Source organism: Leptinotarsa decemlineata, unplaced genomic scaffold (genome assembly GCF_025532065.1).
Source record: "Leptinotarsa decemlineata unplaced genomic scaffold, Ldec_3_MD MMD2_tig00004967, whole genome shotgun sequence".
Lineage (NCBI taxonomy): Eukaryota > Metazoa > Arthropoda > Insecta > Coleoptera > Chrysomelidae > Leptinotarsa > Leptinotarsa decemlineata.
The window spans coordinates 8,201-29,363 of NW_027412613.1; the positions used below are offsets into that span (position 1 = coordinate 8,201).

General features: G+C 36.5%; 1 protein-coding gene across 3 annotated transcripts in view; it reads right to left on the bottom strand.

Moving 5' to 3' along the window:
- Window positions 1-541: 541 nt before the first annotated feature.
- LOC141484164 (intermembrane lipid transfer protein VPS13A-like) overlaps window positions 542-21,163 on the bottom strand; it is a 29,001-nt gene continuing 8,379 nt past the window's right edge. The window contains exons 3-6 of one of the 3 annotated variants that reach the window (XR_012466513.1): window positions 4,381-4,578; window positions 3,377-3,609; window positions 935-1,144; window positions 542-868 (exon numbers count right to left, since the gene is read on the bottom strand). Coding sequence is in view for 2 of the 3 variants with exons in the window: in XM_074179260.1 (XP_074035361.1) it covers window positions 851-868; window positions 3,377-3,609; window positions 4,381-4,578 (449 nt within the window). In the remaining variant the exon portion in view is untranslated. Of the gene's footprint in view, window positions 1,145-3,376; window positions 3,610-4,380; window positions 4,579-21,163 lie in introns of all 3 variants that reach the window. The other 2 variants (XM_074179260.1, XM_074179261.1) reach the window with 2 other exon arrangements.

The following is a 21,163-nucleotide window of genomic DNA, read 5'->3' on the forward strand; positions in this document are numbered from 1 at the left end:
AAAATACTCCAAACTTCACAATATCAAAAAGGAACCACAGTTGGCTGAAAATTCGAAAATCCCTTCTAGGTAGTTAACGAGCGAAATAATCTTATGATACCAGAAATAAAGATTTACTGCAAGTTCCTCTTCATCGATTGAAGAAAACACAGCAAGGATGCGATTATTGGGGCGCAAAATTATATAATAAAATTCCAGACTTTGCAAAAAAGAAACACTCGAATGAATTCTCCATCTGGCTGAAAAATGTCCTAATAGAAAAATGTTTCTATTCAATAGAAGATTTTATAATGTAATGTTTCATTTACAATGAATAAATTGATTGATTGATTGATTGATTGAATTCAACCAGGCAATCAGTTCATTCAGCAATTCACGATCGAAAAATATCTTTTCGCCAAAATTTCCGTCCTTATCCTTATGTCCTTGGGTGTGAGAAAAAAAGGAACACAACCTATTTACCGACCTAGTCGGTGTCATAGGCGGGTTAGAAAGGTTTTAAATATACATAAATTCGCATGTGGAAATGAATAAACTAAACGATTATTAAAAGTATAAATAAATTGTTTAATTTATAACAAAGCAAAATTGTATCGTAACAAAGGACGTTCCGCTCAGACCGATCATCAGCTCCAGAGACTCGGCTACACAAAACTTGTTTGAATTTTTACTCCCCATAATACAACCATTACAAGGAAAAACATCGTCTTTTGTGAAGAATTCAAGGCATTTTGTCGTACTACTACGGGCAATTGATGTCACACATGAAGATCAACTGATCAGTTTCGGCGTGGAAAGCCTTTATGGCAACGTTCTGGTAGAAGAAGCACTCCAAATCATACAGAGGAAGCTATCTGAAGACGGGGACCTGAAAGACAGAACGAATTTACCTATAGAAGTAATTATGGAATTGCTAGGATGCTGTATACGAAACTGTTATTTCCAACTTAAGGACGAATTCTTTACACAAGATGAGGGACTGCCAATGGGATCGCCACTTTCATCAGTCATAGCCAACATATATATGGAGTGGTTTGAAACTCTGGCCATTGAAGAAGCCCACAAGAAACCTTGTGTCTGGTTGAGATACGTTGATGACACCTTCATAATATGGAACCATGGGAATACTGAACTAGACGCGTTCCTGAAACACAACAACAGTGTAAGACCTTATTCCATCACTTTCACAATGGATAAGGACGCCCACAACGAATTGCCATTCTTAGACGTATTGGTGAAGAGGACCGACACTAAGTGGGAAACATCTGTATACTGAAAACTCACTCACACGGGACAGTATCTGAACCACGAATCCAACCACCATCAATTGACTTAAAAGAGGAGTCATCAAAACTCTATTAGATCGTGCTTTCTGACTTTGTAATACGAATGAATGTCTCGAGAAGGAACTAGACATGATCAAAAATGATCTTCAACAAAATGGCTACTCAAAAGCGATGGTGGAACTGACTTTGGCTAAAAGACAGCAGGAGCCCCGAAAGGAAGAGAAGCCGCCACAAGTAGTGCTTGCACTTCCCTACATCAGAGGATTATCGAAAAAGATACGAAGAATTGGATCCAAATACAACATCAGAACCTGCTTCAGCACAGTGAGGGGAAACCAGCAAATCAGGAATGGCAGAGCATGTTTGGACCCATCAACATAACATCGAATGGTCCCAAGCTGAGATCATACACAAAGAGGAACATTGGTTTATGATAAAATTCAAAGAAGCTGCATACATGTTATTCAACAATGTATTCAGTCAAGCTAGTGTAGAGATACACAACATATGGAAACCCATAATCAAGCAAAAAATGGCCAACTCCCGCCAAACGGTCATCTCCCACTAAACCAGTGAAGCCGAAAAAGGAAAGCAGAGATAAGTGAAAGTACTCAAATAATAAATAGTCAGATCAAGGAGGAATCAGTCCAGTCGTCACCCGAAGACGATTGTGGATACTAACAATCGAAACCTCGTGAAGTAACTTGGTTTGGAATCTCTAAGCTTTTCAATTTTATTTTTATATTTTTGTTCAATTTGTTTCTTTTTCACTTGCATTTTATTTCACTATTATTTCATTTGTTTTTTTTTTTGCTTAATACGATTGTTTTTTCAGCTATTCATTTTTATTCTTGTTCTTCAATTTTTTAATTCTTCTTTTTTAGTTCTTTCAGGGACTTCAAATCATGTTACATAAGACAATGGAAGTCCGAACTAATGAAATTCATCATGAAACATTGTCAATCACCTTCAAACAAACATATATTTTATTTTTAAAAAATACAATAGACTATAACACTAAAAAAATGAAATGAAACTGAGAGAATCTTTAAAGATGGAACACTATTATTTTGGAAAACTTATTCATTATCAATTTCAATAGAAATAAAATAGCAGATGGAAAAAGTGATGATGATCGACTTTATTCATGTGAAGTTGACGAATGGAAAATAAAAATGTGGTACTAACTTTCTGAACAAAAGAGTGGAGTTCAACTTATACGAAGAATAAATTATAATAACATATATTTGTGAAGATATAGAAATGACCGAATTGATTAAACGAGATTGGATGGTGTAAAAGTTGAAACTTGAAGAGACCAATTATTATTTGTACTCGATGGGCGTTTCGCTAACAGCGATGTTGCCAAACCCTTCTCTGCTCTAATATGGGTTCATTTTTTATTAGATGGCAGCACTTGACGGGTGAAAATTCATTGAATAAGGAAAACACGTTTTATAGATTAGTCAAACATTATTTCATATTTTATTTTATGAAGAAGTTGACTATATTTAATCGTACAATGTCGCTATCTTAAAAACTTTGAAATTCGTCAAAGTAATAAAAAGTTGAAAACATGTTTGGAAAAATAAATGGAAAACAATGAGTTAGCAACATTCTTCGTTACACTATCGATAAGTTTCCCCTATACATATTTTTTATGTAACATCTCATTTCTTCACAAAGATTTTTCGCGATTTTCAATATGAAGCTGCCACTCCATAGGGCTCTTAAGAAATAACAGCCATATAGAACATTTTCTGGTCATCATGATATAAGTACAGATTTTGATCTTCCAACAGATTATAGGTGTGTCCCTAAGGTCACACCTATGATTTAAATTTTTAGGTTATAATACTGGTAATTCAATTATCCCTAACAATTATTTCGAAGAGGAAGGTATCATATGAATGGTTTTTAAACCTCTGTAAAACCACAGAGATGTCAAAAACAGATATGTCAGATTTAATAGATCAATGTATTTGTGTTAAGATGAATGAAAAACAGTTAATCAATTAAAATCTTATGTCCTCATCTAATGAGTATGATACATTATTAATGTAATATTTCAATATTTAACAACTTTTTACCTTATATATCTTTGTAATATCTTCTGCTATTGTTCTTGTCCAGTTGGAATCTGTACTCTCTACAATCAACTCACTCAAAGTGGTCCCCAAGGAAAACGGATTCTTCTGGTTGGTAACTCTATCCTCATATCTCACATGAATATTTTTTATGTTCAATTGTATGTTTTTTATTATCGTAGCTACTAATTTTTGAGTAAACTCTTGAGTCCATCCCAATTTACTTGAGGGTTTCCCTAAAAAAGCAAAATGTTATTTGATCAATAATACAATGTATTTCATTGAAAATCAATATTTGAAATAATCATTTGATTGAATATTTTTTGAAATTTTTAGTCAAAGAGGGAGCAGTTCTCTCGCATTATATTCACAAGTACCCAACAAGGATTGGTTAAAAACCTTCAAATCATATATATTTTAAATGAACTAAAAGAACAATTCGTCAGGCCAGTCTCGACTTACCTACACTATAGGTTAATAGACTGGCACTTATCAGAAAACAAATTTTCCCCTGGCTAATACCACAAAGGGCGTTGGATTACATCCAACAGATGTCAGTGCAGAGGTATCTTTACAGAAGTGTTTCCTTCATATGCTGTTGGCGATACAACCGTTGGAATCGATTTTCAATTAAAGGAAAGGGCATACTTGCAGACCGGTTTCGCGCTATTGGGCCTCTCATTACATAGTTTGTCCGACTGTGTTTAAGACTGTTAGAACTAAATCCAACTCTTCACTGAATAATCAATACTGAATTTTGACACTGAATTGTTTATTGTTTGTGATCCGACCTAAATATAATAATCTGGATGACGTTATTTCTCATTGAACAAATGTCACAAGTGAGTGGCATATGAACACAATTTTCAGAAAATTAGCAAATAAACAAGGCTATGAATCTTAATGGACATCTGTTGCCGACTTGGTATTCATTCATTCTGAATTGTATTCTGATTTTTAAGCATTCAATACTATTTAATTGACTCTCCAAACAAGTAAGTACATACCTTTATCAGCTTCCGTTTTTTTTGCTTCCTCAATTCGCTGTATCTCTTTCATTTTAAACTCCAATTTCCTTTTCTCCTCTTTTACTTCATCATATTGTACTTGTTGGTTTGGTTGCAGCAATAAATATATTCCTTCCAAGCATACTACTGAAGGCGACGTATAAACAGTTTTCCATGGTATTTTCAATACAAGTTTCTCTAAGGGAAAAAAAACTAAGTTAATACATTGATATGCAATAAATCGATTTTTTTCATCAGGAAATATAGTAGAATTTTCCCGGGAGAGAAATTTAATAATTATGAATATCATAAGTATCCATAAATTATTCTAAAAAATCTTATATGGCCACTCGCTGACTCTAAATTACTACTTGTAATATTTTTAAAAGCCCACACTATGAAGCAAACCCTATCCAAAACCTATAGATAAATGATTAAAAGGCAGACTGGTATCATAAGACTATTATAACATTCAAATGATCTGATCTGCCCTATACTAATTTAAACTCAAAACCAGTCTATAAAAGATTGTCCACTCAAGTTAAATTATTTACAATTATTACTTACTTCGGAAATGAAATAAGTAGAGACTTTATATGTAGTTCTTATAGCGTAAAATTTATAGAAATAATCATTTCTAATTTTATTTGGAATAAATGTTTTCTTATGAAAACCAAAAACTGAATCAAGACCAGAGAGTTGACAGAACTGAAGGAAGTATTCTATCTGTTAAAATATGTTTTCCGATAAACTCCTTTACGAACGACAATCTCCTTTGTGCTTTGTTCACTCTCTCAATCGACCGATGTGTGAGTTGGTGGTTCCAGCTGCACGCTGACTATTAATTAATAAATAGGAAGTTTATACTTGTTAAGTATAAACGATTACCAGTCCGTCATCAATTAAAGAAACAACAATTGCTACTCACGATAAGATTCTATTTCTAGTGAATTTGCTCTCTAGTGCTCTTTTGCCCCTTCTAGCAACGACTACAGTTGATGACACTGATATTGACGCTCAACGAAAAATACTTTCGGACTTTCGTATTTTGATATAAAAGCTACATATTTAGAACGTTTCAATGAAAACTCAGTTTGTGTGAGTGGAAATTCACATGTTACGCAAAGTCATGTGAAACTTCCAAAAATAGATTTGTTCAAATGTGATCGTTCTCCACTTGGAATACGTTTGTTGACACATTTCAGCCCCTAAATCACAATGAAGCCGGAATTAACCTGGAATTATATTATTGTGTCGTAGTGTGTCGTGACGCGCCACAAGTATATCGTATCCATACATTTAGTATGTTCAGAATTATATTACTAAAGTGCAGTGTGCCGGGACGCGATCTGTCGTGACGGTGGTCGGTCGATTCCCGATCGGCGTCAGCACGATGGTGGGGTTCTGACGCGTCAGAACACTCCACACTAGTATGTTTCTAATATGACACATTAACTAGCTAGAGAATGGTCGTTTGCATTTATTTGTGCACAAGACGTCGGACGAGCTTATTGAACTTGTTAGAAAATACGGGTTTGCATTTTTTTAAATATAATTTTCTATCATACTCTACTCAAATTGATTTTTTGACATCCTGAAATATTGATGAAATCTTTCTTCATCACTAGTAAATGATTTCGCTTTGACTACCTCTCAGATCATTTACTGAATGGACCAAATATTTTCTCTTTTTTCTTTTCAAGTAATCTTCACATTAGCAGGCACGTAAGGTTTCCTGAATATCACTATCCGAATCGGAGGAAAGTATTGTAGATGCTCGCATGCATTTACTCCAAAGGCCACCAATTTATTGGCTCGAAATAACATCAGAGCGCGCCCCGACACGACAGAATAGTCTGTACACTCGCCGTCACGTCAGAGAGCATCACAACACAAAACAACATAATAATGTAAAGCCGGAATTATATTATTGTGTCGTGGTGTGTTGTGACGCGCCACAAGTATATCGTATTCATACATTCAGTATGTTTAGAAATATTATTGTGTCGTGGTGTGTCGTGACGCGCCACAAGTATATCGTATCCATACATTTAGTATGTTTAGAATTATATTACTGAAATGCAGTGTGTCGGGACGCTATCTGTCGTGACGGCGATCGGTCGATTCCCGATCGGCGTCAGAGCGATGGTGGGGTTATGACGCGTCAAAACACTTCACACTAGTATGTTTCTAATCTGACGCGTTGACTAGCTAGAGAATAGTCGTTTGCATTTATTTGTGCACAAGATGTTGGACGAACTTATTGAACTTGTTAAAAAATACGGGTTTGCATTTTTTAATATCATTTTCTAACATAGAATGTAATATCTCAAATTGATTTTTTGACATCCTGAAATATTGATGAAATCTTTCTTCATCACTAGTGAATGATATTCGCTTCGACTACCTCTCAGATCATTTACTGGATGAACCCAATATTTTCTCTTCTTTCTTTTCTTTTTAAGTAAACTTTACATTAGCAGACACGCAAGGTTTTTATCGATATCACTATCCGAATCGGAAGAAAACATTGAAGATGCTCGCATGCGTTTACTCCAAAGGCCACCACTGTATTGACTAGAAATAACGTTAGAGCGCGCCCCGACACGACAGAATAGTCTGCACACTTGCCGTCTCGTCAGAGAGCATCACAACACACCACAACATAATAATGTTATTCCGGTTTAATACTGAGTTGAGCAATATTAAAAAGCTCAACTATCTGATTTTATTCCGAAATGGCCCGTCATTAACATTATTGAAATGCAACCTTCTAACAAAGTATCAGAATGGAAGAAAATTACGCCGCATTGATCATCGTCATTTCCCACAGATTCATAGGAATTTCTCATTTTAAACATGTTTTCGAAAAAATTAAATATGATGGAATTGGCCGATATTTGATGAAAATCCATAATGTATTCAAGTAACACTTTATTGTGAGATTTTAACCGACAGTTTACAAAACCGCAAACAACCACAACACATGTTTCGCTACAGAAAAGGTTCTTAAAGCGTTTTCATACTCGTGTTGGACTACCGCAACTCGTGTTTCGCTATACAAATAGCTTTCTCAAACTTTTCGAATTCACGGCTCCCTTATGTTTTTTGAAGGTTATCGCGGCGCCCCGAACGTAAAGACTGCACTAGATATTTAATTAATAAAAGTAGGTAGGTGGCTGTCTGAACGGATTGCATTTTGCAATTACCGATATTATCATATTATCAGAGGATTTTTATTAATAGGTACCGACGTATTACCTTTACTCTCAGTTATCTATGTTGTAAAACGTTGTACCTTGAGACTCACCCGTGGCCCACGGCGCCCCAGTAAAGGTTCCATGGCGCCCCAGGGCGCCGTGGCGCACACTTTGAGAAACACTGGAACACTGGAAACGCATCACGTGTTTTGCTATATAATAGCTTTCTCCAGCGTGTTTATACTTGTGTTTCGAAAGTAATCAGAAAACTATTGTATATCGAAACGTGTGTTGCGGTTTGTTAAAATCTCACGATAAAGTGTTATTTGAATAAATCGTTTTTGTTTCTCGTATTGAAATTGGACATGGTTCAAATGAAATTCTCAAATACTAATGCTTGATAGAATTTTGTCAAAAGCAATGTGACTTGACACATTTGATTATAGTGTTACGTTTTAGCGGAACTAAAGGAGGGCAATAGAGAAAGAGATGTATTTATTCAGAAACTAAGGAGAACATCAATGGTCCTTGAAGATGAAGTTGCTGGCGCTGAACAAAATTACATTAGCAAACTTAACGAACAAAAAATAATCATCTCAGAACAAAAAAATTAAATTACTAATGTCATTCAAAAAAAGGCTGTCTTACAGGAAGAATTAGAACAATAAAAGTTGACTCGAACAGATATCAAAATGATTCACCATACCACAGCGCTATCAATAAAAACATGATGACATTTGAAACAATGGCACAGGAGAAAGAAGTCTATTTAGAAGAACTAGAGAAATTAAAATGTGATTATGCCAGTTTGAAGCAAGACCACAATAATACGAAACTATCAGAGAAAAGGTACAGCACCACGAAACAACTCAACTTAGTGGAAAAGGAAAAATTAGAAAATAAAAGAAACATATATCTTGAAGTATCCTTACAAGCTGACACGAAAATAATTTGAATGTCAACAAAAAATTACGCATCTTGAAGTTGGATAATATCCATTTTTTGGAATGAAATAACTTTATAAGGCGTTCAAACTACACAAGAGATGGATTCGGGCTGAAGGCAGTGGTAGCTCGCTATTTAAAATCTGTTTAAATCTGGGTAGAGATATAATGAAGATAATCAATGAATTACGGTATAGAAGAAATAACCGAGAAAACCTGAAAAAATAGACATGCTTCAGGACAACCAGGATAGTTCCAAAATACTTTTAGGAACTCAAGGAGCGACGTTCTTTTTAGGGACGGAGACACCAAATACCACCAGAGGACTTGACAAATCAAAAAAGCCTGGAATAACAAAAAACTGTAATGGTGACAAAAGAGTATCATTGTTGCTGTTGAACATCCAATCTGTACGCAATAAGGTTAATGAACTTTATATTTTTCTTGAAGAACATACTTTTCCAAATTTTGTTTTCCTAACAGAGCATTGGCTAAGAACCCTTTGAATGCCCGAATTACGTAACAGCTTCAAAGTATTGTAGGACATAATCTCTGCATGGGGGAACAATGATTCTAGTCGATAAAAATGCTCTCAAAGATCTGACGCTAAACAATATTGATAATTTTGATCATCTCATAGTTGAAAAGGAATTTGAATTCTCGTTAATACATGATACTAAGAAACATATCTTTTTTATTTGTATTTATAGACCGCCAATGTGTAATGTCACAGATTTTTTATATAGATTGGAGATTCTATTGTCAAACCTTCCAGTCAATTCTCAGCGTATTGTAGCTGGAGATCTCAACATAAATTATGATGACAAAAATTCTGCATCTACTCAGGCACTCGACACATTGCTCTTATCATATAACTTGAAAATATCAGTTCAAGAAACAACACGAATCTCACAACATTCATCTTCTACTATAGACTATATTTGCATAAACCTGGATGAAGAAAAATTGACGTGCAGTGTGATCCCAGCTGGTCTATCAGACCATGAAGGTATTAAAAGTGATAACTCAAAGAAATCATTCAAGTTTGGTAGAATATACAGCTCCAAAAATTTTAAAAAATTTAAACACAATTGCGAGCAAACTGCATGGGAAGAGGTTTTGTCTTCAAGCGATTCTATAGGCGCCTTTCAAGGATTATTAACCAGACTTTTTGAAGAATGTTTTCCTAAACGGGAAATAAATATTAAAAAGATAAATAATCGTGGATTATACAGGTCATCAAAATTTCTGCGACCAACTTGAGATCGCTACACTCAAAATGAAAATATTTTTCCGATAAATTGTTTATAACATTTTTCAACAAATATCGTCAAATTTACAGACGGGTAATTAAACATGCAAAATAAATTCATTACAAGAGTACAATAAACAAAGCTGATAATAAAATCAAAGGAAACTGGGTCATAAGTGAATAGTCTAAGAAATAAATCAAATTCAATTCCAGAACACGTCAATATAGATCCGGAAACACTACATAATTTTTACTGCACAATTGCTCAAAAACTAACTTCATCCCTTGTTCCTACTTCAAATCCTATGGATTATTTAAATAATGTAAATATGCCCAACAAACAAATTCTTCCTGAATACATTTCTGTACCTCCCCCGTAATCACCCGGAAAGATTTCCATTCTTCAAATAAATGAATGTACTACATCTGATGTCCTCTTTTTTGTTTATCCTGAAAATTCACCAATGTTTTACAATTTTCCTCAGTCTCTTTTTTATTTCTCCTGAATATTTGCCAATAATTACGATCTTTCTCTCTGTCTATCTTGTTTCTCCTGGATAAACATCAGCAAGTCTTTGTCTTTTCCTGTTTCTCCTGAATATTTAGAAGTAATTCATGATCTTCGTTTCGGCGTAGTCGTTCTTCCTCTCTCCTGCATTCATTGTCTTCTTTCCTGCATTTTTCATTATCCGCCAGGTCCGCTTGGTCGACACTCCTTGTTTTCATCATAAAATAGAAAATTTTCAGTCAATTATTCCACTTCCGATACCAAATGTTACATTTCACCCGTGGAATCGACAATAATTGTACAGTTAAACTCAACTTTGTTTCACTACTACACTGCCAATACAACACAAAAACTTTAACTGAACTTCAGACTAATACGCCTTATCAGCTCACTTCGTACCACACTTTCAACTAGACTAGCCCCATCTGTCTATTGGTATCTCGTGTATATTCCAAATATTCGGAAGCCAATAGGAATATTCTCTAAGCAACAAGGAACCTAGAATGATTGACAAGCATACAATCACTACAGGAAAATCCTCTCTTAGAGCGGTGCCTGTGAGAAAGTAGTGATTCACATTGGATTTGAATCGCTGGAGATTATATCCATTTGGAAAAACATTTTCAAGAAGTTTATTCCTTATAAACGCAGTTCTCCAAAGAGTTCTTGAACAGTGAAGTTCTAGGTGTACTGAGTTGAACCTCAAAACGATGATCAGCCACAGTCCGTCGCGTATTTCTGATATATACCGCTCTTGGTGGGGTCAAATGTGCCAAGTCACTTGAACACTTCCCTTGAAAGTATCTATAGAAGAGAGACAAATCTCCAACCTTTCTTCGATGTTCCATACTATCAAGGTTGCAAGTGATGTTCGCGTCTCCAATTAGATGGCTCTTCTCTGGCTCTTCTCTGAATGGAATCCAGCAGCTTCAGGGTATGCTTAGGTGCGGAGCTCCATACATGAGAACAATACTCCAAAGAAGGTCTGATGTGAGCTTTATAAAGCATCAAATGTTGCTGAGATGTGTACAGTTTTCTGGTTCAAAACAGTGTTCTAAGCTTTTAAGAAGCCGCTTTTGCAATTCCAGCGATATGATTGTACCGAGACATATTGGGGTCCATTTTAACCTCCAACAAACTTATCAAAGCAGAAAGTGGAATAGTCTGACCTGACATTATTATATCCGGTTAGGGTTTTTGTGGCATTGAATTGAACGTGGTTACTTACACCCCAATTTGAAATTACTTCTATATCCTCATTAAGATATGCAACCTCCTGCTGCCGGTGAAGATGTACATCCGCCGCTGATGCCCATACTCCAGCATACTCCTCTTTTATTGAAATACTAGTTGTTGGATTGATGAAAAAATAAATTGGTTAAGGCTATCGCAGGCGAGATTTTCAGTGTTACTATCTCCATATGGGTTTGAAGGCCGTCATAGTTTGAACTGCATCCTAACGTTTCGCACGAGTGGCTGGCTTCTTCAGAGGTTTATTATTCATCTTGATGATTCATCGACGACTGGTGATTTCTAGTTCGTAGGTTGTATTTATGTTGAAAAACCAAATCTACGCGGACGAACCCGCGGGCAACAGCTAGTAATTTATATTTTTACTTTAAAAATACAGTAACTAAAAAAATATGATAACTGATGAATAGCTTCGGGAATTGAATTATGTTACCTATAAAGAAATTTGCAAAACTAATACAACAGTCAAGGACGTCTGCCCGCGTTCTCGGTGATGAAGCTTCGTTGCTTAGACCACCCCTCTACCCCCGCGCATCGTCCCTTGTCATCTTACAGTAGGTGCAACGCGTAATGGCTTACTATGTTGCATCAATTATCTTATCGTGATAACTTTTAAAAGATTTGTCCAAATTACTTAGTGTAAAAGACAAGTTTATCTATATTAAACACTTAAAACAACAATTGTATCAATTTTAATATAAATTTGACAGATTTTCTAAAATGTGCATAGTAAAAAAATATTCAATTCAATTGTATTTATGTATCAGTATTTTGCATATTGTGACTACCACATAAAAGATAAATAAATGCTATCGCAGACTTTTATTTGGAACTATTTAAGATGAACAATCTTACGGTATATTATCTGCATATAACTCCAAAGGTATAGGCAGCGCACAACAAGATAGCTTTTAGGGAGCAATAACTTTTCCAACTTGCTTAATACTTATCGTTCATCACTAAAATTACACAAAACCTTTGTGAATTGTAGCCTATTCTGCTGTATAAGCTGTATTTAAGTAAAATTTCATCTAAATCCGTTTAGTTGTTTAGGCGTGAAAGAGCCACAAACATACATTTATCCAACCTCACAAACTTTCACATTCATCATTATAGTACAGATAGTGTTACGTTTTTACCCGTGGGTTCACCAATAATCAACAACACTGAATAATCAAACTTAACAACTTAACTTTATTTCACTTTAAATACAACAAACACTTCAACTAAAAATTTCAACTATTATTGTAATGTATATCGCCTCACTAGATAACTTCGCGTATCGCACTGTAACGTCCATTTCACTTGACTGACTGAGTACGCTTGCAGCCAGCGTTTAAATATCACAATGGAACATCGTAGAATTTTCTCCGAAGTTTAATCGATATCGATAGCATGTTTTTTTTGCTGCTTCTCGAGCGGCAGGTAACATTGGATATTCCCACACTCTCAGCTACGTCACGTTTCGTTTATGGTTACCAGTCGCGGCCAGCGTTATTTCTTTTCGGGCATGATTTACAACATTACCCCCTTCCCTGAGGTTGTTCGCCCCGAACAACATTCCAAGAGGAAACATCACTTGCTTCTGGGTGACAATTGGATTCCGTACACCAGATCGTTTATTTTTTTGGTTACCAAGTAAGGTCCTTGCATGGTCTCTGCAACTTGGGACACAAACCTTTTCGACGTTGGGGTTGGTAGAGCCACACTGCATCGCCGTCCTTGAAGCTCACTGGCAGCGACTTTTCCAGTCTCTCCTTCAGGTCATTCACATACTCTGAAAGAGGTACCTCTTTGAGATTCATCGAAAAGACTGCCATACAATACATATACCGTAAGCTTCAGTTCCCTACCGATTAACAACATGGATGGTGTATAACCTGTCGCGTCATGTTGGGAGCTTCTGTATGCCAACAGAAAAAGAGGAACCAATTTTTCCCAGTCTCTTTGGTTTTCGAAGACAAACATCGAGAGGTAGTTATTGATCCATCGGATTGTGGGTGAAGAGCAATTGTTCTTGTCTTCTTTATTTCCAACAGCGTCATTTCCTTCCATAAATCCGATTTAAAGTTGCGGCCCTGATCCGAGTGTAGTTTTTAGGTAAGTAAGGTAAGTCAGGTAAGTCCTCTCAACTCCAGCTCCATCAAGCGTTCAAATGTTGGGAGAGGATTGCATAACCCGAACGGTATAAATTCAAACTGATATAGTCCATTGCCAGTGGAAAAGATAGTCTTCTCTTTATCCTCGGGGCGAACGGCCACCTGCCAATATCCGCTTTTCAGATCTAATGTTGAGAACCATCTGCATTCAGCCAAGATGTTCAGTGTGTCACCTATTCTAGGGAGAGGGTAACTGTTCTTTCTGGTGTCCTGTAGTCTACGCAAAATCTCGTCGATCCATATTTCTTAGTCACTAACACAACAGGTGACGACCAGGGGCTGTTTGATTCCTCGATTACTCCTTCCTCCAACATGACCTTAATAATGGATGCAACTTCGTCTTGCTTTGTCAAGGGAAGACGTCTCGGTGGTTGGTATGGGCTTGGCATCGCCAGTATCGATGCGATGTTGAACTAAATCCGTTCGACCAATGATTTTGCCCTTCACAAACATATCGTTCTCTTCCTTGACGAATCGGGTGACCCTACATAGTTCTTCTTCAGATAGATGGCTCCATGTCTTCTTGAAAGAGTCAGATTTCCTTTGCGAGTTGTTGAGCACGCTGTAAAGGTACTTCTTCCTCGATTCTGACGATTTTCACGGTCGGTTCGCAGGTGCCTTGCCTCTCTTGTCCTCTCTTGAGTCACCCTGTTATTATTAGGGTTGATTATTCTTACTGGAATGGTCTGATTGTTACCATTCACGAGGGATCTGGCCACGGCAAATTCCTGATTCAGAGCCGTTGGATGGCTCTATCAATGCTATACTCAAGCCGCCAGGTCCAGCTACTTCCGCTTGGATAATTTTCTCGGTGTTATGGGAGATTCTGGAATCTTCCTGTATAATCACATTAACGCTGTCATAAGGCTGAAAGGGCACGTCGAGCAAAATTTCCTCATTTCCGACTTTCAGCAGTTTATTCCTCATATCCACCACAAATCCGTAGGGGGACATGATGTCTAGTCCCAAAATGAACTCGTCGACGATGCTGGCCACTGATACCTGATACTGATTTCGCAAATTCCAAGCCTCAGTCTCACTTCAGCTTCCCCATAGACTGTCAATCTATCTCCAGTGGCTGTTTTCAGAACAGATACTACTGATAATTTCTTCAAACTGCTTTTGTTGGAAATGTCGGCTCTCATTACCGACCTCGTTGCTCCAGTATCGATGGTAAAAAGGCACTGATGATTATTCAACAGTAACCAAGCTGTTACTGTTGCGTCCAATCATGGAAATCGAATACTTGGGGGCTTGGGATGCAGCAGACAATGTACTCCTCTTAACGCAAGCTGAATTTGGTTTTTCCAAACCACGACGCTCCAGTTCAGGTGATCTCGAACGCCAGTCTCTTCTTTCGTCGGATGTTGGACGTGATCGACAATCCCGCTTTAAATGTCCTTATCTGCCGCAGTTGTAACATTTAGGTCGCCCTCTTACCTTGGGCGTAGTTCCATTCGTCAAATATTTCTTACGGAGTACTTCAAGACGTACCATGAGTCGATCTGTTGCTTCATCTTCCTTTACATTGATGGCTCTCACTAAAACTTTTCGTTGTTGTCGTGAAGAATTTTTAGTAGCTTCAAATTCTAGGGCATAAATTATGATGACGTGCCATTCTCAATGACTGCTGCAGCTCCGTGTCACCAACCCCATCGAAGAAACTATGGACACTAATCCAGTGGGTGAAGTTATACGGTGATTCTGGGTAGGCGAGTCTTACTAACCTTTCAACTTCATCTCCAAACTCTTGCAAGCTTTCTGATGCATCTTGAGTTCTCACCTTCAGTTGAGCTTGGTAGACTTGTTGAAGGTTCTCATTACCATATCTGACCTCCAAAGCTGATACGACTGCTCAATAATCCTTCTGCCTATTAACTGGAATATTTTGCAGAATTTCGGAAGCCTTTCCTCGTAGTGAGCTGTTGCTTTATCCTCATCTCTCCACCCATTATTTTCCGCAGCGGCGATAAATTCACCATGACGATTCGCCATCAAAAGTTGAAGTTTTAACAAAATCACTGCTAGAAGAAAGAGATGTCGTTTCCGATTTGCATTTTTCCACAGTACTCCTTTTTGGTTCTGATAATTCTTTCCGAAGTTCCCTCCCGGAAAATCTCTTCAAACTTTTTGTCGACTCCTTCAAGTTTTCTTCCGACTCCTTCAAACTTTTTGTCGACTCCTTTAAGTTTCCTTTCAACCCCTTCAATATCTCCTTTGTTTCCTGAACCACTTTTCCAAATTCGGTTTTTACCGGTACTCATCAAAGTAGTGTCGTCGGCGAATAGAACACTTTTATTGGGTAATAGGAAGTTGCATAGGTCATTTATATAAATTACAAATAAGAATGGCCCAAGCACTGACCCCTGTGGGATACCATGTTTTATAGATAGAAAGTCCGAGTTTCTTTGGTTAAAAGTAACACATTGTTTTCTATTTTCTAAATATGAACTGAATAACTTCAAAGCCACCCCTCTAATACCGTAATATTTGAGTTTCAAAATGAGTATCTCATGAGAGACACAGTCAAAGGCCTTCGACAAGTCACAGAGTGTAAGTTGCATTTATACCTTCAATTGACGCCTAGTGTATATCGCTTGAAACAAAGAAAAGCTCTCAGTAGACATACTGATATTCAAGTGAACAGTGCTGTTGTCTGTTAATCATGGCTACAAGGGGTTGTGTTATTTCTCCAAACAGTTTTTGTTATATCTGTGGTGAATTCGCTATTAAAAGTCAACAGAGAAATATAAGTGATTTTGTAAGGAAAGTTTATTTTGCCTACTTTAAATTAAAAATTGGTGATCAAGATAAATCATGGGCCCTGCATAAGGTGTGTAGAAGATGCATTTCGATTTGGAATTCCTATGATATGGCGTGAGCAGAAAAATCACACCACTGACTGCTACTTCTGCACAGTTGACGTAAAGGGATTCAATTCAAAAAACAAAAGAAACATAAGTTATCCTAATCTTGACTCACCTATACGTCCAGTGCCCCATAACTCCGAGATATCTATCCCGCAGCCACCTTCCTGTTTGGATGAATACCCTAGTGAGTTGGAGGACGAAGCTACATTGCCTCCTCCGGGTGGATCAAGCTCAGATTTATCTTTTGACGAAGATGAAAGACCTCAACTATTTTGTCAAGGGTGAGCTCAATGATTTAGTAAGAGATTTATGTCTTTCAAAAGATGCAGCCGAACTGTTAGGTTCTAGATTAAAAAATAAAAACCTTTTATCACCTGGCACTTCTTTCTACTGGTACAGACACCGAGAAAAAGAATTTACCCAGTTTTTCTCAAAAGAAGGAAATTTTGTTTTCTGCAATAATGTGGAAGAACTCATACATCCCTTTGATATAAAGTATGACTCATCTGAATGGCGCCTATTCATTGATTCATCTAAGACTAGCCTTAAAGCAGTATTATTGCACAATGGAAATAAATTTGCCTAGATTCCGATTGGACATTCTGTGCTTATGAAAGAAGATTATAACGATTTGGCTATTATCGTGGAAAAAATCAAGTATCAAGACCATCAATGGATGATTTGTGGGGACTTCAAAATACTGACAATGCTTTTGGGTCAGCAGGCAGGTTTTACCAAATATCCATGCTTCTTATGATTGTGGGATAGCAGAGCCATAGAACAGCCCTGGAAAAAAAGTGATTAGCCATTCCGAGAAACTTTAAAACCTGGAGAGAAAAATGTTATAAACACTACCATGGTACCACCAGAAAAGGTTTTGTTGCCCCCTCTCCATATCAAATTGGATGATGATGAAACAATTTGTAAAATCGCTGCAAAAGGATGGAGACGGTTTCAAATATTTATGTACAAAATTCCCGTAGCTATCAGAAGCAAAGTTGAAAGAGGGAGTTTTCACCGGCCCGACATAAGAAAACTTTTAACGGAAACTATGAATGAACTATGAATGAGAAGGAAAAAGAGACTTGGGTATCGTTCAAGGACGTAGTACGAAAGTTTTTGGGAAATACTAAGGATCCTAACTATAAAACCATTGTGCAACGGATGCTAGCAGCATATGAAGCTCAAGGCTGCAAGATGAGCTTGAAGGTCCATTTTTTACACTCTCACATAGACTATTTTCCTAAAAACCTGGGAGCTTACAGTGAAGAGCAGGGGGAGCGATTTCACCAGGATGTCCGTGATATTGAGAGAAGGTACCAAGGGCGATGGGATGTCACTATGCTTGCTGACTACTGTTGGCTGCTTAAGCGAGAAACTGAAGATGGAAATCGGAAAAGGACTCGTCAAAGTATCAAGGAAAAGAAGAAGAGGTTTCATAAAGAACATGGATAAGTTTATGTATCAAAATAATGTTTCGTTTGCTTTAAAAAAATATTTATTGTTTGAAAATTTTGAATAAAGGAGTGTTTTAACAATTTTTTGTGTTTGAATTTGCAAAAAATCCTTATGTGATAGAAAAAAATGGCCATCACTTTTGAAATCAGCGCACTTTCAAACATATAATTCAGTAAATATATCTCATGCAGCTGACAAATTTTTTTTTTCGCAGACCTGTGTTATTTATATTATATTCAAAAATGATTGGGTGATGTGTTCGATGAAAGCGAAGAATTTGGCATTTGGATACATTCAAACACATACCATTTTGCGAACACCATTTGGATAGGCAGTCTATACCGTTTTGTAGAAACAATGTATCAGCTTCACTTTTAATTATTTTGAAACATTTTAAATCGTCGGCAAATAGCAAAGCTCTGCTTCCATGGAAACAGCTGATTAGATCGTTGATAAAAAGGTTAAACAACAGTGGTCCCAAATGTGAACCTTGTGGAACACCCGATGTAACTGCGATGGTATGAGAATAATAATGATTAACTCTATAATAATAATAATACTTTATTTCCGTGTAGACAATATACATTGTATAGGAATAGTCAATAAAAGAAATAAAAATAAAGATAAAAACAGAGTATAAGAAACATACAAGTTGAAACAACACCTTAAAACTAAAATAATACCCTACTTATCTAATCTAAAAAATTAATTCAATGAATAAAACATTGTTCAATTAGAAAACTCTTTAAATTTCTCTTAAACATCACATAATTATGTTCTTCCCTTAAATGATCGGGCAGTTTGTCTAACAATTTGTGTTCTTTCCGTAAGATAGCTCTTGAGCCACTGCAATATTTGCCCATCAACACCATATAAACAAAGTTTATGGATCAATAGCTCATGATTAACTTTGTCAAAAGCTTTGGAGAAATCAGTGTACAGAGTCAACTAGCAACCCCTTAGACAGAGCGTCAGACAGAAAATCAACGTAGGTAATTAGACCCAGTTCAGCTGACTTTTTGGATATAAATCCGAATTGTTCAGTCTCTATAATTGGGGAGCAGTCATAAGTAAGATAATCAAAAATGATGCTCTCAAAAACTTTAGGGATTGCGCTAAGAATAGAAATTGGACGATAATTACACACGTCGGATTTTTGACCTGATTTATATATTGGGGTGACATATGAGATTTTCCAATAGTCCGGGAATTTGCCAGATGATAAGGAATTATTAAATATATAGAAAAGTGCTCGAGCTAAAATAAAGCTAAATGATATAAGAAAAGTTGGAGGAATTCCATCAAGACCGGGGCCTTTGTTGATATTAAGTTCGGACAGTTTTTCATAATTTTTAGAGATTTCAATATGCTAATTGGACACATTTACCATGGATGAATATTGGTATCATAAGGATGTAAAGATTGACTTGTATAGACGGAAGAAAATTGATTCGCAAAAAGGTTGGCAATATCGATCCCATTGGTAGCAGTACGATTACCAGAAGTCATTGTATTAGGTATAGTGTTATTTTCCCTTTTGCTGCTTACAAATTTCCAAAAAGATTTAACATTATTAATTATAGAATGATCAGTGCGTTGGATGTAATCTGTATAACATTGTCTGGATAAGGATTTACATCTTGATCTTTCGCTCTTGTAGATCTTGTGAGCTAATTTCTTTTCATAAAGTAGTTTCTTCAGCTCAGGGGAGTGCCAGCATGGAAATCTCCCTTCACAGATTTTTTTTGAGGAACGAAACGATCAATGATAGAATAAAGAATGTCGTTAAAATATTGAAATCATATCAGAAAGCTCCTTTCCATGTAATGCACCATCCCAATCGATTGCTTCAAGGGTCGAATTTATCAATATACTGTCTGCGAGAAGAAAGTCATAGTAATATTCTTCACCAGATGAATATTCGTTTGAGATTTTGAGTGGCAAATAACATTCAAGTGGAGGATGATGCGAGTTTTCAGGAATTAAGATGTCGACAGCCTTTAGTACTGTAAGATCTACTGGTGATAAGGAGTAACTCCTCTATCGTTGAATATTTCGTTGGAAAAGCACACATGTTGGATATCGTTTCAATAGAATCTATCTCAGATTGAGTGGATAGAGGCAGAGGAGAAGCAACAGAGCAATAATCCTCTGCCTCCCATAATGCTGATGGAAGATTAAAATCGCCAATTAAAAAACTGTTTGCATTACTATATTGCTCATTCAAGGTAATTAGCTGATCAAAGTAAGATTGGTATGAAGTTGGTGAAGATTTAAGTGGGAAATATACCGTACCAATAGTTGAATTGTTATTGAAGAGAACAAACAATTGTTCGATCGAAGGATCAGACTGAATTAGATAAACAGGAAATGATTTTTTGATAGCTATATCAGTACACCACCACCCCTGCGGAAGATACTGGATTCACTAGAGCGGTCAGTTCTATATACGTTGTAGTTGGAAAGCCCAAGTTCGGCGTCGGGGAATTCAGATGTGAGCCAGGTTTCGTTGAAGATAATGATATCATAAGAACAATTGCTTACATTTAAACTGAGGTCCGTCAGTTTAGTTCTAAGACCTCTAACATTTTGGTAATAAAGCGAAGGGCTGCTCGGTTTTAGTTTTTTATAATGATTTTTGGTATATTGTTGAAGTATTTTATAGACAAATTCTGCTCACCAGCCTGTTGACGCACTATAAGTTCATTTTTCACCGAGTCAAGTTGCTTTTTTTGATAGAAGGTTTCATCAGGTTGAAAAATATTTTGTTAGCATAGCCTAATTTATATTTGTTTCTTAGGATTTCATGGACATCGCGAGCAGAAGACATAAAAAATTTAATTGGTCGATGACCATTTTTGTTCTTCTTCCCCAAACGTAGAATATTTGTGTCATTGACGTTTACCGCCCCTTCAGATAATATGGATTTTACTGGGTTAATATCTTCGGATGTAGTTGATAATTCCGGTAGATTAAAGATCAATAAATTGTTTGATCTTTTTTGACGTTCATGAAGCTCATTTATGATGTCATCAGTTGTTAGAAAGTAACTTTTTTCATCCTTTAATTTATGAATTTCAGCTTTGAGTGTGGTAACTTCAGACTTGAGGTTTTCAATTTCTCTTAAAATGTCTGCGAATA